General features: G+C 50.4%; 4 protein-coding genes across 4 annotated transcripts; 3 read left to right on the top strand and 1 right to left on the bottom strand.

Moving 5' to 3' along the window:
- Positions 1-2,498: 2,498 nt before the first annotated feature.
- On the top strand, positions 2,499-4,749 carry TGAM01_v208736 (NADPH-cytochrome P450 reductase; the record flags this gene model as incomplete). The annotated part of the gene is made up of 3 exons (XM_018806453.1): positions 2,499-4,286; positions 4,362-4,640; positions 4,732-4,749. 3 exons carry the CDS (start codon positions 2,499-2,501, stop codon positions 4,747-4,749), a joined length of 2,085 nt encoding a protein of 694 aa, XP_018660280.1.
- A 3,617-nt stretch (positions 4,750-8,366) lies between these two features.
- On the top strand, positions 8,367-10,307 carry TGAM01_v208737 (hypothetical protein; the record flags this gene model as incomplete). The annotated part of the gene is made up of 7 exons (XM_018806452.1): positions 8,367-9,205; positions 9,267-9,357; positions 9,428-9,517; positions 9,574-9,665; positions 9,719-9,976; positions 10,024-10,092; positions 10,142-10,307. 7 exons carry the CDS (start codon positions 8,367-8,369, stop codon positions 10,305-10,307), a joined length of 1,605 nt encoding a protein of 534 aa, XP_018660279.1.
- Positions 10,308-10,744: 437 nt separating this feature from the next.
- TGAM01_v208738 (atypical/RIO/RIO2 protein kinase) lies at positions 10,745-12,108 on the bottom strand (the record flags this gene model as incomplete). Its single annotated transcript, XM_018806451.2, has 2 exons — positions 10,745-11,926; positions 12,046-12,108. The coding sequence occupies 2 exons, from the start codon at positions 12,106-12,108 to the stop codon at positions 10,745-10,747; spliced, it is 1,245 nt and encodes a 414-aa protein (XP_018660278.2).
- A 566-nt stretch (positions 12,109-12,674) lies between these two features.
- TGAM01_v208739 (26S proteasome regulatory subunit rpn-1) lies at positions 12,675-15,650 on the top strand (the record flags this gene model as incomplete). The annotated part of the gene is made up of 4 exons (XM_024550396.1): positions 12,675-12,801; positions 12,878-12,951; positions 13,075-15,555; positions 15,624-15,650. 4 exons carry the CDS (start codon positions 12,675-12,677, stop codon positions 15,648-15,650), a joined length of 2,709 nt encoding a protein of 902 aa, XP_024404867.1.
- Positions 15,651-15,956: the final 306 nt, after the last annotated feature.

The following is a 15,956-nucleotide window of genomic DNA, read 5'->3' on the forward strand; positions in this document are numbered from 1 at the left end:
GACGCTTTGACCGTTGCTTGTCTTGCTTGGTTGCTTGGCTAGTTGGACGGCGTGTAAGGGAGAAACACAAGAGACTCGCAGTGGAGGTTGCTTCAATGTTTCCAGGGTAGCTGTGGCCAGTTGTCGAGCAGCATCTAGAGACCTGTTGTCACCAGGATTAACTCACACATCTCAGCTCAATGTGGTTAATAAAAAGAGCATGATGTGGTAGGTATCAATTGAATTCCAGTTTTTCTCTATCTAGATTGTAGCAAGCTTAGGCGTCTCAGCCAGGAGACTTTGCGCAACGTCAAGCCCGTTTAGATGATGTTGGTGTGCGACATGCCATCCCACATACAGGTAGTGTTGGACGTTGCGTCCTCGAGCAAGGAGTAGGTGTGGCAGAGGCAGCGACAATACTATCTATCTCTGGTAGGAGCCGGAATCGGCTATTGTTGGTATATTTCGGAAGAAGGCGGATAGATCTCCATTCATATGTACGAGCCTCTCTCCATCTGGTCGTTGAATCAAAGGTATCTCTTTTGCTCGGTGGCTTGCGGTTGACTCGCCTATAGCCTTTCCCCGCGGACTTCCCGAATCCGGACCCAGCACCCCACGACAGACGTGCCGGGAAGAGATCGCGGCAATCTACGGAGCACCTCTACTATCCATGAGGAAATCTTCGCTTGTAGCCAGTCTATTACACCCAAGATGCATGAAGCATTTAGCGGCCGACGGCAGTGGCGGCATGCGTTACAGAGAGAGCGAGTCCCGACAGCATCATTTTCCGAGCCTATCAATCGTGAAAGACGACCAATAAGCCACATGTCTGCACGAAAGCTTACTGACAGTACGAGTAATACACTAGGTGAGTTAATAAGATAGACAGACGGGCAAGCAGCAGAATTGGCAGTAAGCTCAGGATCTTACGTCCGAGGTCTTATTAACTGGCGCAACCCACCTTGACATGCATTCATAACTTGGCGATTGATTCCGCCTATTTCCAACTACAGAATCTACGCAGTAGGGCAGGTGCGTTGCTTCTGAGGCACTTCCCCCCTTTCCTCTTATGCCGCGGCATAGGTATTACTTCATATGTCTCGCACACTTAACTGCGAGCTCACTCAACGATACCTAGAAAGTACAGCCGATTCCATAGGCGGAATGCTGGCTCAATCCCGTACCCCGACAGTCTCTCCAAGTGCCGTTCGTTGACCCGACGGCGCCGACACCGCGGCCACGGCCCCCTCCATACCCCATTCCCGTCCTCCGTGCCGGGGATTTCCACACCAAGTAGCCACTAACGATGCTTCATCTACATCTTTGCTTTGGCAGCCTCTCGTTGCTCGCCCCGCAAAGAGTGCACCGGGTGTGAATTACAAAGATACAAGGCCATCAATGCGCTCAAGTGCCGGTAACGGGAGCGGTAGAACGTCTCATGGGCAGCTGGCAGGTACATGTATCTAGATCTCTTCTCTGGCTCTGTATGGCCAACAACACGGGCTCTTGATGCTGCCAAGTGCCTAGACGGAAAGGGGGTTCTTCAATACTATCGGCGTAGATAGATACGACGTGGCTTCAACCATGTACTATTCACCTCTATTGTTCTGCGCTAGCATCTCGATGATGGCGTCAGCGAGCACATGCGCAGACGGGGTATCGTTGCCACACGCGTACATGCGGTACACACTGGCCAACGTTTGACCTGAACGACGAGCGCCAAAATGCTCACCATGTCCCGGAATTGCTGCAGCCGGATTCAAGCCCGTCCGGGGCTTAAGCCGCGCCGCCAAAGGCTGTTTGGCACCTTGTAGTAAGCTGGGGCTGGAATGATGTTGGAAGTAGACCAGGCTAGAGGATCAGATGAAAAGGCACCGCCCTCCCTCTCGGACTGGCAATGGTTATTCACAACTATTTTTTCTCCTTCTTTTTCTCCTTCTTCTTCATCTTCCGCCAGTTTTCTATTTCTTCTCCGTCTCTCCCACATCCCTCGTCTCTCTCGCCTAAACCCCCACGACAGGTTTCCGGAGAGTGCGGCCGCATTTTCAACCGCGCGTATCAATGCGCCATAAGCCCGTGGCTTCTGGACCTGACTGCGTATTCGGACTAGGCACCTTAATCGTACATTAGCGGCCAGCAACCTCGAGTTCGCGCTCTTATCGATCAGTCGATTCTTTTTTTTTCTATTCCACGCCACGACCCACCGTCAAATCTCGCTGGCCTCAAGCCCCTCCCCCGTGGTGCTGTTCCGTCCTGGACTAGACCGCAACTCGCCGACAGGCAACTCGCCGACGCTGCCCGCAAAAACCGCTGCGCTGATCTCAGCCTTAAACCGATCACGGCCAGGCGAGGACACGCTTTTTTTCTGCTTGATCTCTCAGCTGCAAGGGGAATTTGTAGCGAGACACTCCTTCGAGCATCTTGCTTCTCTACTTTGGTTTCTGCTGAATACCGCCTGAGGTTTGAGGTTTAACGAGAACCGAGTCGTCGTCTGTTGCTGGTGCAACCCCGCTGCCGCCATGGCGGAACTGGACACGTTGGACATTGTCGTCCTCGGAGTCATCCTCTTGGGAAGCATCGCCTACTTCACAAAGGGCTCGCTCTGGGGCAAGCAGAAGGACCCCTATGCCGCCGCAAACAACGCCAATGGCATGGCCGCCAGGCCTGCCCGGACCCGAAACTTCGTCGAGAAGATGGATGAGTCTGGCAAGAACTGCATCATCTTCTTTGGCTCGCAGACCGGTACCGCTGAGGACTATGCCTCTCGTCTCGCAAAGGAGGGCAAGAGCCGCTTCGGTCTTGAGACCATGATCGCCGACCTGGAAGAATACGATTTCGACGCTATGGATACACTGCCCTCCGACAAAGTTGCCATCTTCGTTCTGGCCACCTATGGCGAGGGCGAGCCGACTGACAATGCGGTTGAATTCTTCGAGTACATCAAGGAAGACGGCGTCAGCTTTTCGCAGGGCAACGAAGACGCCCCGCTGGACAACCTCAACTACGTCGCTTTCGGTCTCGGCAACAACACCTACGAACACTACAACACCATGGTCAGAGAGGTCGACAGGCTCTTGACCAAGCTGGGCGCCCATCGTATTGGCGCCGCTGGCGAAGGTGACGACGGCGCTGGTACAATGGAAGAAGACTTTCTGGCTTGGAAGGATCCCATGTGGACTGCTCTGGCTGCGCACATGGGCCTGGAAGAGCGCGAGGCCGTCTACGAACCAATATTTGCCATTTCCGACCGTGAAGGCCTGACTGCCGAGTCTCCTGAGGTGTACGTCGGCGAGCCTAACAAGATGCACCTTCAGAACACCGCCAAGGGTCCCTTCAACGCCCACAACCCGTATATTGCCCCCATTGCCGAATCCTACGAGCTGTTCAAGGTCAAGGACAGGAACTGCATCCACTTGGAATTCGATATCAGCGGCTCGACTCTTTCGTACACTACCGGCGACCACATTGCCATCTGGCCTACCAATGCTGGCGAGGAGGTCGATCGATTCCTGCGCGTTACTGGTCTCGCCGACAAGCGTGGTCAAGTCATCTCTGTCAAGGCTCTCGAGCCCACTGCCAAGGTCCCCTTCCCTACTCCGACCACTTTCGACGCCATCGTCCGCTATCACCTGGAAATCTGTGCTCCCGTCTCTCGTCAATTTGTCTCCACTCTTGCTGCTTTCGCCCCCAACGAGGCCATCCAGGCCGAGATGAACAGACTGGGTAATGACAAAGACTACTTCCACGAAAAGACCGGCTCTCAGCTCTTCAACATCGCTCGCCTCTTGGAACATGTCGGCAACGGAGAGACCTGGAATAAGATTCCCTTTTCTGCTTTCATCGAAGGCCTGAACAAGCTGCAGCCCCGTTACTACTCCATCTCGTCTTCCTCCCACGTTCAGCCCAAGAAGATTTCCGTTACTGCTGTTGTAGAGTCCTCCGTAGTAATGGGACGAAAGGATCCTTTCCGTGGAGTCGCTACCAACTACCTGCTGGCCTTGAAGCAAAAACAAAACGGAGACGCTAACCCATCACCTTTTGGTATGACCTACGAGCTCCATGGCCCCCGCAACCGGTACGATGGCATTCACGTCCCTGTTCATGTCCGTCACTCCAACTTCAAGCTGCCCTCCGACCCTGCCAAGCCCATCATCATGATTGGTCCCGGTACTGGTGTTGCTCCCTTCAGAGGCTTTGTCCAAGAGAGAGCTCAGCAGGCCCGCGAAGGCGCAAATGTTGGACGCACGCTGCTGTTTTTCGGCTGCCGTAAGAGCACAGAGGATTTCATGTACGAGGACGAGTTCGCGGTATGTATTTCGAATTTTCCCTTAAGTTTTGTCTGATTCGTGTTGACTAATCTATGTCTCTTTTACTACCTGCAGGAATACAAGAAAGCCCTTGGCGACAAATTTGAATTGGTTACTGCCTTCTCTCGAGAGACTTCCAAAAAGGTTTACGTCCAGCACCGTCTCAAGGAGCGAGCTGCCGAAGTCAACGAGCTCCTCTCCCAAAAGGCTTTCTTCTACGTCTGCGGTGATGCCGCCAACATGGCTCGCGAGGTCAACACTGTCCTTGCGCAAATCATTGCCGAGGGCCGTGGTGTGTCCGAGGCCAAGGCAGAGGAGATTGTCAAGAACATGAGAGCAGCAAACCAGTACCAGGTATGTCTCATCCCCTATTTCCCCCTCTTCTGAACCCCCCTCCCACCCTACCGTGAAACAAACGGCAGGCTAATTCGCTATTCTTTAATAGGAGGATGTCTGGTCATAAAGAAATAAGTGCATTTAGCACGAGTTGATCAACGCAAGCTTAACCCCCCCTTCAAAAAGAGGCAAATTACATAAAATTTCATGCCAAGAAGGGAGAGGGTGTGGCATTTTCGATTGCGATCACATTGGCGGGCGTTTGTTTATGAAAGCCATGCACAAACATCTGGAAATTGTCCTTTTTGTTTTTTTAATCATTATCGTTATTAGAACAGACCCGTGTTATCTGGGCTTCGGATCTAGAGGTTACATAGCAGGAATTGCCTGAATAGCGCACTTGCATGGGGATTTTTGTTTTCGATGTCATTATTCATACTGCGTGGGATGGTAGGATGAATAGATACGGAGTAGTATTATAAGGATATGAGATGGGCTTGGATATGAACGGGTGGGGGAAAAAAGAAACAAAAACAGCGAATGTGCAGGTTAGGATGGTTATGAAAATACTGTATCTACAGATTTAATCTATATATTATGCTCAATCTATGATGGACGGCACCATCCATCGCCACATTCGCCGTTGCTAGGAGTCTATCTGCTAGAATCTAGAACCCTGCCGATCGGTTAAGTTAGATACACCGAGACGGGAGATATAAGACAAAGGCATAGTGCAAGGTTTCATATCCACAACCACTGAAATCTACCTATATACGAGCTGTTATCAAAACTAGGCAGTAGTATGTTTGTGGCGCTTTTGACCCCTGAAAGCCAATTTGCCTTTTTCTCTTTCCTTTTTTCTATAAAACAGCCAAGTATGTAGGTGGCAAAGTTGAACGGCCGCTGTAGTTGGCGCTTTGCCTAGGGTAGTGACTTTGGATTGGCCATTTGTTGGCCAGGGAGATAAGCGGGATTGCGCTGCTCTCCTTGCTTAGATTTCCCTTGCCACGTCCCAAGGAGAATCGGCATTTGATGCGAGAGTTCAATGTTAGGATTAAATGAATAGGCGACGTGAAAATGGGAGCACTATTGGGTATTGCAGAAAGGAATCTCCTATCGTGAGGAGATGGACCGCTAGTCTTGATGGCCTCTGTGATGCTGTACTTGGAGCAACACATATACCGGCTTCTGATTTTCGTGGTGGGCTGACTATAGATAAAAACAAACTAAAGCCTAGATTATGTTATGGTGACTGCGAGAAACAATAGCCCGAAAAGTCTTGCCCAAGTACTATACCATAAAAAGTAACACTTCCCCCAAAGCACTGGATCGACCGTTGGACAAAGCAACAATATGTCTTAGTAAAATGGGCCTATAAAACCGAGCGTACCAATGGCTTGCAGGTTGACTCATTTGAACGGCTTGCCGTCTACCCCGTGCATTTATGCCGGGGCTGTCAAGTGGATAAAAGACCCTTTAACCAGCATTCGTATGCAGTATGGGGAAGTCTTCCGGTCAAGATGGATTTTGTCTCAGCAAAGTCCAGCAATCCGGTTGGCCAATATACCTTGCCTCCAATGGTGAACCACGGCTATGAATGTCTGATAAAGAGGAAAAAGCAAAATTCTGGCCGGTAGCATCAATGCATGCACTTACCTTGCTAGATATTTTGACAAAGCCCGTGATTATTCAAGGCCAGATCTACCTATATTCCACCCTCATGTGGTCCTTATAAGACAGGATCCCTGCGCAAGATGCCAAAGTGAAAGGCTTTTCAAAGAATATGTCTATTATCCCTCGTTGTTTTTTCCTTTCTAATACGAAGTGCCCTCTTTTGACTCGACTGCATCTTTATCTGAATTAGTCTGCCTGGCCTATATCGCTCTTTTATACTTTTGAACCTCCATGGCCACTGTGTTGCATATTGTGAATATTCGTCTGAAGTAGCAGCACTGCATTCTCGTTTTGCATATAACGACATAAAGGATTCCCGTTTGTCAATATTGCTTTTCAGGGATATTGTATTGGTCCCAAGGCGAAGGAACGATTGCGAGGAAGACTCGGCAATCGCTGAAACGAGGAAATCGTGTGTTGGAATCGACTTCGGAGCAGTATCGGTAGTCGTTGTTCGAAAATTGCGTGACAGCTATCCAGAGATATCAGTGCTAGGGTCACAGAAGGCAAACGCTAATCCATCCGCATGGTACTTACTCTTTGAAGCAGCAAGCTTCCACGACGTCCAAGTATCGTCCTTCATCCTTGCAGACCCGGCGAAAAGGAGAGACCTTGCTGTCAGTACTCTTCTGGGCCAAAGCCAAAGTGACAGAGTTTCAACTTTCGCCTCGAGGTACCCAGAAACTTCCCATAGTGTCAATATTCCCGAGTCGAGGCGTCTGTTGCCCCTAGAAACAACACATCGTCGGCAGGCACCTGGCATCAACAAACTGGCAAAAGGCCCGGACCGACAAGCAGCTGGCAGTTGTTAAGCACCAGCCTGCCAACACAGCTCTACTTCAGCCTGAGTATTTCGTCATCTCTCGCTTGTTTTCGCTCTCGCCATTTCTTCCTCCCTCACCCTCGTTCTTTTTTTGCTTGGTGGTAATTCCGGCCTCGAAACTCGCAGCCATCACGCCTGCACCAACATCGGCTCCTATTCTTTGGCATAGCTTATCGTGACGACTCCTTCCTTTTTCTTGGACTTAATATTTTGCGGCTTCCGTTTCTGCGAGGCCACCGCATTGCTACATCCAGCTTAGGTAGGTCGATTCTGCCGTTCTCGGCTACGCTTCTTCTGCCTCTACGTCTTCTCTTCTGCCTCTCTCTCTTCTCTTCTTCCTTTTTCTTCTCCTCACAGCATCACATCACCACATTCCTCGTCACTCACTTTCAGCTTTCTGCTGCGGCCGGATCTCTTCATCTCCTTCATCTTGCTTGATAGCTTGTTCTATCTTAATTACTCTCGCTTCATCTCAATTGTCTTGGTAGCACCATTTGCCTTCGTTGGCTCTCGAGCTTCATTGTCTGCAACACCACGTAAACCCAAAGTCTGGGTAGGGTGAGCACATCTTCGAATGACTCGTCCCTGCTCCCAGTCTTCTGCTTCCCTCAGTCTCTCTCTTCCTTGGCCCTGACATAGCATCCTTTGCCATCAATTCCCGGCATCTGCCAACTGGCAGATGGACCATCCACACTGCCCTGCTTTTTGTTACTCCTCCTCGCACCATCTTTGATCCTTCTTTCATCCTCTCTCCTTGCTCCCTAACACATCCTCAGCTCTCGCTTGTAATCCTCTGGCCTATTCGACACATGGTAGCCCTTTTGCATTGCCGTGCTCTACCCTGGCCACGTTCATCTTCGATGCTAACTCTTTGATTGGTTCAAGATTTTCGTCGTACAGTCGAATCATTTCTCCATTTTCTTTCGACCACTACTGTGGCAGATCTGTTGTTCTTTGGGTAAGGCATCTCCGATTGCAATTGTTTGTTCCATACAATCCCCTGGCCAGAACACCAGTGTGTCTCTTGCTTTTCTCTGGCCCAGACAGCTCGCATCATTTAGCCCTTTGACAATTGAGCGATCCATGCTGCGGATGTCTACAACCATCTCATGGTTTTGTCCATCTCTACTCAACGGAAAGCATCAATCTTTGGCATTATACACATTATACGTTGCAACACATCACTAACCTCGTCTTCAACAGGCAATCACATGTCTTACCATCTCCACACTGTTGCCGAATCCAAAATGGAAGCCAACAGCGGCGTTGCTAATCCTTACTACACCGGCCGAGCCGCTCACGGAGCTGCGGATCCTGGCACAATTCTTAATCACTTCAATGGAATGACGCTCGGCGGCATGGGTATGCCCAGCAATGGGGCTCCCATCCCCATGGGACCAGGCCATGCATTCATGGTCAACTCGGATAGCCAATTTGTCCTCACTCCCGTTCCGGCTGCTCAGCCAATGGGCCTTGGCCATTCCAACGAGAATCCATATCTGAATTTCTCAGTTGCTCCAGGCGGCTATGGTACTTCCTATGTCGGCCTTTCTGCGCCTTTGCTGCCCTTTACCCCTGGCCGCCCTGGTACTGCTCAGCCTCGTGTGGATCGTGGCCACTCTGATGTTCCAGGCCTTGAGAATCGTCGTGGTTCATACTCTACTACAGAGTCTGCCCCTGCCACCCCGTACTACGGCGGTGCCTTTTCCATTGTTCGCGACTACCCTCCTCGTGTGGCTAGTCTCGATCGGTCTTCCTATACGACTCCGTCTCCCAATGCTACCAGCCTTGCTCCCATTGAGACTGGCAAACCCGTGCCTATTGTCATCTCGGACCGCACCATTGATGACCTTCTCAAGAAGGAGCCGGCTATTCCCAAAGCTGTTCCAGCTGTCTTCACTCCCCCCGGCCAGATGAAGACTCTTGAGCAGAGTCTGGAGAATCGCATACCAGGCAATCGCAATGTGTACATTCGTGGTCTTCATCCCACCACCGACGATGAGCTTCTGTATCACTTTACTACTCGCTTTGGCGCTGTTGAGACGTCCAAAGCCATCATCGACACTAACACTGGAGCTTGTAAGGGGTAGGTTTTACTCACTACAGCGATCTCTCTCCTCCGTTCCTCTGATACTGACATGATGTAGGTTTGGGTTTGCCAAATTCTATGACGTTCGCGACTCTGAACTGTGCATTCGAGCTTTCCACCGCCTTGGTTACGAGATTGGCTTTGCCCGGGTAAGATTCAATCATGCACTTTCTCGTTCTGCGACTGCTCTCTGTGGGGCCTTTAGCTAATTCTCTGTAGGAATCTTTCAACTCTCGACTCAAGGCGGAGGGAGATGATGGCTCTACTAATCTCTACATCTCCAATCTGCCCAAGAGCTTGAATGAAATGGTGAGCCAGTAACTGGGCGCAATCATTTTGCATAGCTGCTGCTGATACTTGTGTAGGAACTTGCAACTATCTTCCTTGGATACCACATCCAATCCAGCAAGATCCTTCGTGATAGCATGGGAAACAGTCGTGGCGTTGGTTTTGCTCGGTAAGATTCCTAGACTTCACCTTTTTAAATTCTCTCACTCTGACGCCGCCTAGCTTTGATTCTCGAGACATTTGCGACGAGATCGTTCGAAAGTTCAACGGCATTGGCATCGGCGAGGAAGGTCTTCCAATGAACATTCGTTATGCCGATACTCCAGCTCAGAAAGAGCTCAAGAGAGTCACCGCCGAGCGTCGCCAGTTCCGCACCAATGAGTACAATATTGGCGCCTACGGTACTCCTCTTGTTGGCTTGAACCCTGCCTTGTACAACCAGCAGTCTCAATGGCGACGCAATCTGCCCCAGTCTCGAAGGTTTGCTTCTATCGCCTAGTTCCATGTGCGTCTGCTAACCCTCGCAGCGGCCTATCGTCCTCGTCGCTCGAAGACAGTGTGACGCGAAGCTCAGTGATCCCTCGTGGACAATCTGGGTACGCCTATGAACGAAGCTCTTTTGCTAAATTCTGACTCTTTCGCTAGGGCGACTACGAGCGCGGACGCTACGGTTTCGACTCCCACCACGTCTGAGTGCGATGAGAGTGTTACGATTCGAGCGGAACCAGCTACTGTCGTCGCCACCGGCAAAGAGAACATCCAGCCGTCTCCATCTGCCAAGAAGGAGGCCCCGAAGAAGGAGGCCCAGTAGATATGCCATTTCACCTTCATTCGTTTCCTTTTTTGTCCTTTTGTCAGCACTTTTGTGCCATAATATGATGCCGGCTGCTTTAACATCTCTACTACTACTTGTTTTGGACTTTTTTGGGACCACTTACCCCAACAGTCAAAGCAGTTTTATGCCATGGCGGAAAACATTGTTCTAGGACCGGAGGATAGCTGATACGTGGGAACAAATTGTGTGGAGGGATCATTTTATGTGCCTTGTGTACTTTAACGTCTAGGTAATGGCAGCTGTGGTAAAAGTTTGGCGGCGTTAGTATCGTTTTTGACGCACACAATGATGAGACTGTATTATACCATCACTCTATTGCTTGCATCTTCTATTTCACTGTGCCTAAGACATTATGTTTTCCATTGTTCGCTTGCCAGTTTCATTCATTTAGTAGACTTTGAATAAGACGAAGATTATACTGCCAACTCCGCCATCTCCTTGTTGACTTTGCTTATAGATGGCTCCTCTTGCAACAGTCCCTTGGACAGACCATCGCTTAGCAAGCCCTGCTGTCCACTGCCACTCCCCTCTCCTTCATCTTCATCTACTTCCGAGTCCTCTTCCTCCTCTTCACTGTCTTCATCGTCGTCCTCGTCCTCTTCGTCTTCTGCTCCCTCTTCCCTTTCTTGGTCTGCCTCTTTCTTTTTCATGGCAGCCTCGAGATCCTTTAGCATCTTCTTGGTGAACCCCGATGCCTCTACTGTGGCGTCTAGCCGCGTGAGTCCATTCTTACCGACAGTCTTCTTTGCGTCTTTGAAGAAAGGCCCGGGCTGCGTAGGAGTGAAGTGGAATCGACGTAAAAAGAAGCGCTTGATACAGTTGACATCTCGGTCAAAGTACATTTCAGCATTCACATGCTCCATAGACACCATCTGTGGAAAGTCGATGATGACTGGTTCCAGCTTGATAGATTCTGTGCCATCCTCAGCTGCCGATTTGATCTCCTTGATCAAGATGTTGAATTCGTTGTAATCGCCGTGGATTAGGCCGTGGCTCGCCAGACGGAGGATGAGTGAGATGAGTTCTGCGTAGAGAGAGGCTGGGTCGGGCACTTCGCTTATTTGTCGGAGAGGGAATGCGTCTATCAGGGACATGACTATGGTATGTCTGGATTGTGCGATGGGTAACGGCACCGGGAAGCCTTCCTCGTGAAGTGCGTTCATAAAGGCATACTCTTTCATGGCGGCGAGCCTTGAGAGATACATCCATGATTGGGCGTTCTTGTTTTTCAGGTAGTCTCGGTTGGATTTGACCGTTCGGAAAGAAATTCGTCCCAGGCGATGGATCTTCAACACGCACTGCTTGCCGGAGTGATCTGCGACAACCATGATGTCGCTTTCCTTTCCGACACCGATTCGGTTACCGACGCTGTAGACGTCTTTGCGGCTGGCATGGGTGTGTAGTGCTAGGTAGTCGAGGCCTCCGTATGTTAGGCGGTAGCCGTCGTATTTGGCCTCTTTGACGCGAGCGATGAGGCCGACTTTGGCGAGGGTAGAGATGCTCCTGTGGACGCCGCTTGCGCCGCCTCGGAGGCGGGATAGTTTTTCTATTAGGGGGGTGGGCACGATTTCGTGGTTTCTGCTGCCTGCTTCGACCTATCATGGGGACAGAGGGTATCAATTAAAAGTGTTCCAATTATACATGCATACATATACATATATATATATATGTGTGTGTGTATTGATATTTTGCATGTGGAGGATGTTGAACGTACACCTGTGAGAACTTTCCAGTCCTCGGACGCCAGATGGCGCATTGCTCTGGTGTCCAACTTCATGGCCGGCTATATGGATTGAAGATAGTGAAGTACTCTGGATTTGATTTTCAAATTGACAGTCTTTGGACTTTGAAACTCTTCGTATGCGGGTATCTTTGGTCTATTTCATCACAGTAGAGGGGTCCTTTGAAAAAGTTGGTGGGGTCTTCCCAAGCAAAGAATTTGGCCAAGATCTTATCGATAACGATTGAACCAGGGTAGTGTCGCTAGCCCTAGTTTATACTAGCGGGCTTTGCTCTTGCGGCCACGGCACGTGATCATAAGGCTGGGGTTCAGATACGTAGCTCGTCCTGTAGGCGGCAGCGCCTCGCGTAATAGCCCATGGCAGCTGTGAGTAGAGTAGCGCCTCAGCCCAGCCAGAGCTTTACCAAGCAGCCTCCTTCACAGCTTCCACCCGATTCCGCTCACAACAAAGACCGCCAGCCTCCCCGGAGCTCCGATACTGCACAATTACAGATAACCAGCTTCATTCTGCAGTTTTATTACCATAAACTCGACTTCGCCCCCGATATTCTGCTTGGGGGGGTTCATTCACCAACGACGCCTAATCCTCTCTCTACGTCACCATGGCCCAGGACAGCGATTTGCCAAAGCCGGCGGCGGCCGCGGACAAGGGCAAGGGCAAGGCCGTAGATGATCCCAAGGCCGAGAAGACTGCTGCCGACGGCAAGAAGGAAGATGATAAGAAAGATGGTAATTCTTTGGATCCAAGCGCTCCCCCGCTCTTCGGAATCGCAAGTGTTTCGATGGCTGACTTGAGGGGTTCTAGCGACCGAAGAGGAGCTCAGTGAAGAGGACCAGCAGCTCAAGAGCGAGCTGGACATGATGGTAGAGCGTTTAACAGTGAGTAATTCAGATACCCAAACAGAAGAGAGGAGGGAGATGAGGAAAGGACCAAAGAGGGGCGACTGTTGTGCTGTTGGACGAGGAGTAGTTGCTGACGATTTTTCTCATTGCTTGACTTAGGAATCCGACAGCAACCTTTACAAATCCGCCCTTGAGATGATGAAGAGCGCCATCAAGACTTCCACATCGTCAATGACAGCAGTACCGAAGCCGCTGAAGTTTCTACGACCGCACTACGAGACCCTAACCAAGCTCTACGAGGAGTGGCCCAACGACGAGAACAAGGTCTCACTGGCGGACGTCCTGTCCGTTATTGGCATGACCTTCTCCGATGAGGATAGACAAGACACACTCAAGTACCGACTTTTGGCTCCCACAACTGACATTGGTTCATGGGGTCACGAATATGTCCGGCACTTGGCCCTCGAAATCGGAGAGGTGTACAGCAAACGCATCACGGCTGACGAGCCCACAGCGGATCTTATCGACCTGGCGTTGGTCTTGGTACCTCTCTTCATCAAGAGCAACCAGGAAGCTGACGCAGTGGACCTGATGAGCGAGCTGGAAATCATCGAGAAGATGAACGAGTTCGTTGATGAGAACACCTACCCCAGAGTGTGCTTGTACATGGTCACCATGGTGAACCTGTTGACTTATCCCGACAACGAGACTTTCCTCCGTGTCGCCCACGATATCTACATCAACCATAAGCAATTCGCTCAGGCAGTTATTCTTGCCATTCGATTACATGATATCGACTTGGTGCAGGAAGATTTCGACAAGGCAGAGGATCCCGTATTGAAGAAACAGCTGGCGTTTCTGATTTCACGCCAGAGGATCATCTTGCCAATGATTAACGAAGGCGAGGGCGACGACCCGGAGCTGTTTGAATGTCTTCATAACATTAAGTTGTCTGATCACTTCAAAGCTCTGGGTAAGGAGCTGAACATCCTCGACCCCAAGACTACCGAAGATATCTACAAGAGCCACTTGGAGAGCAGCCGCGTAGCCGGTATGACCAACCTGGACTCTGCTAGACACAATCTTGCTGCTGCCTTTGTCAACGCTTTTGTCAACGCTGGATTCGGAAACGACAAGATGATGCTTGTCGAGAGCCAGAAGGAGGCTTGGGTGTGGAAGACCAAGGGAGAGGGTATGATGTCAACTGTTGCCTCTCTTGGCACTTTGTTGATGTGGGATATTGAGAATGGTCTGGACAGCATTGATCGGTACACATACGCTTCGGAGCCAGAGATTACCGCTGGAGCCATGCTTGCCATTGGTATCATGAACTCTGGTGTTCGGATAGAATCCGAGCCTACTATCGCGCTCCTGGGCGATGCCGACAAGCTCCACAACGATAATCCTCTGATTCGAACTGCCTGTTTGATGGGTCTTGGATTGGCTTATGCCGGCTCTAGTAAGGACGAGGTTATTGAGCTGCTCATGCCCATGATTGCAGATTCTACCCAGGATATGCAAATCTCTGCCATGGCTGCATTGGCATGTGGTCTTATTGCCATTGGCACATCTCACCCCGAAGTCAGCGAAGCTATTATAACGACTTTGATGGATGACGAGCGAAAGAGCCAGTTGACTGACAAATGGACAAGATTCTTGGGTCTGGGCCTGGGCCTGCTTTTCTTTGGCCGACAAGAAGAGGTGGATGTTATCCTGGAGACACTCAAAGCCGTGGACCACCCCATGGCCAAGCCGACCGCGGTCTTGGCTGAGATTTGTGCTTGGGCTGGTACTGGTGCCGTTCTGAAGATCCAGGAGCTGCTGCACATCTGCAATGAGCACCAGGAAGAATCGGAAGATAAGAAGGGCGATGAACTGTTGCAAGCATATGCTGTTTTGGGTATTGCGCTTGTGGCTATGGGCGAGGAAGTTGGACAGGAGATGGTTCTCAGACAATTCGGCCACCTTATGCACTATGGTGAACCCAACATTCGGAAGGCTGTTCCCCTGGCAATGGGCCTGATCAGCCCAAGCAACCCACAGATGAAGGTTTACGATACGCTTTCAAGGTATAGTCACGATAACGATCCTGAAGTCGCCATCAACGCCATCTTCGCCATGGGTCTGCTGGGCGCTGGCACTAACAACGCTCGATTGGCCCAGCTGCTTCGACAGCTCGCAAGCTACTACCACAGAGATCAGGATGCGCTATTCATGGTGCGCATCGCACAGGGTCTCCTGCACCTGGGCAAGGGAACACTCTCCCTGAACCCCTTCCACTCTGACAGACAGGTGCTCTCCCCTGTCTCGACGGCTGGTCTCCTGGCTACAATGGTGGCTATGCTTGACCCCAAAGACTTCATCACCTCAAACTCGCACTATCTTCTCTACTTCCTTGTGCCTGCCATGCATCCTAGATTCCTTGTCACTGTCGATGAGAAATTGAACCCCCTGAAGGTCAATGTCCGGGTTGGTCAGGCAGTAGATGTTGTTGGCCAGGCTGGTCGACCGAAGACGATTACGGGATGGCAGACACAGAGCACACCCGTGCTGCTGAGTTATGGTGACCGAGCAGAGTTGGAAGACGAGGAGTACATTAGCCTTACCAATACTTTGGAGGGCCTGGTGATTCTGCGAAAGGTTAGTGTTTCATCCCCTTTCTTTATTCGACATGTTAGTGCAGCATATTGACTAATGCATTTTTACAGAATCCCGAATGGCAGGCAGAGCAGTAAACAAAATAAAGAGCATCAAATGAGGCTGGAGAGGTAACATAGTATAGAAGGTTCTCTGGATTGGACGAGGATTGAAATGAATCGAAGGGAGGGCTGCATAGTAATTTCCTTGTAGGCCGAGAGAAATAATATAAATCACAAAAACAGATGACTATACACTGGTAGAAGTTCTCGTGACACACTTTTGCTTTCCACTTTGCTCCTTTCTTCTGGACTTCTGTGGTCTTGATTGAAGGTACTGTTGCTAGGAGATGAAGTTTTACGAATGAATGTTTTGTGAGTTTATTTGTTATTTCGTAAACATCG

Source organism: Trichoderma gamsii, assembly GCF_001481775.2.
Source record: "Trichoderma gamsii strain T6085 chromosome Unknown Scaffold_38.2, whole genome shotgun sequence".
Taxonomy (NCBI): Eukaryota; Fungi; Ascomycota; class Sordariomycetes; order Hypocreales; family Hypocreaceae; genus Trichoderma; species Trichoderma gamsii.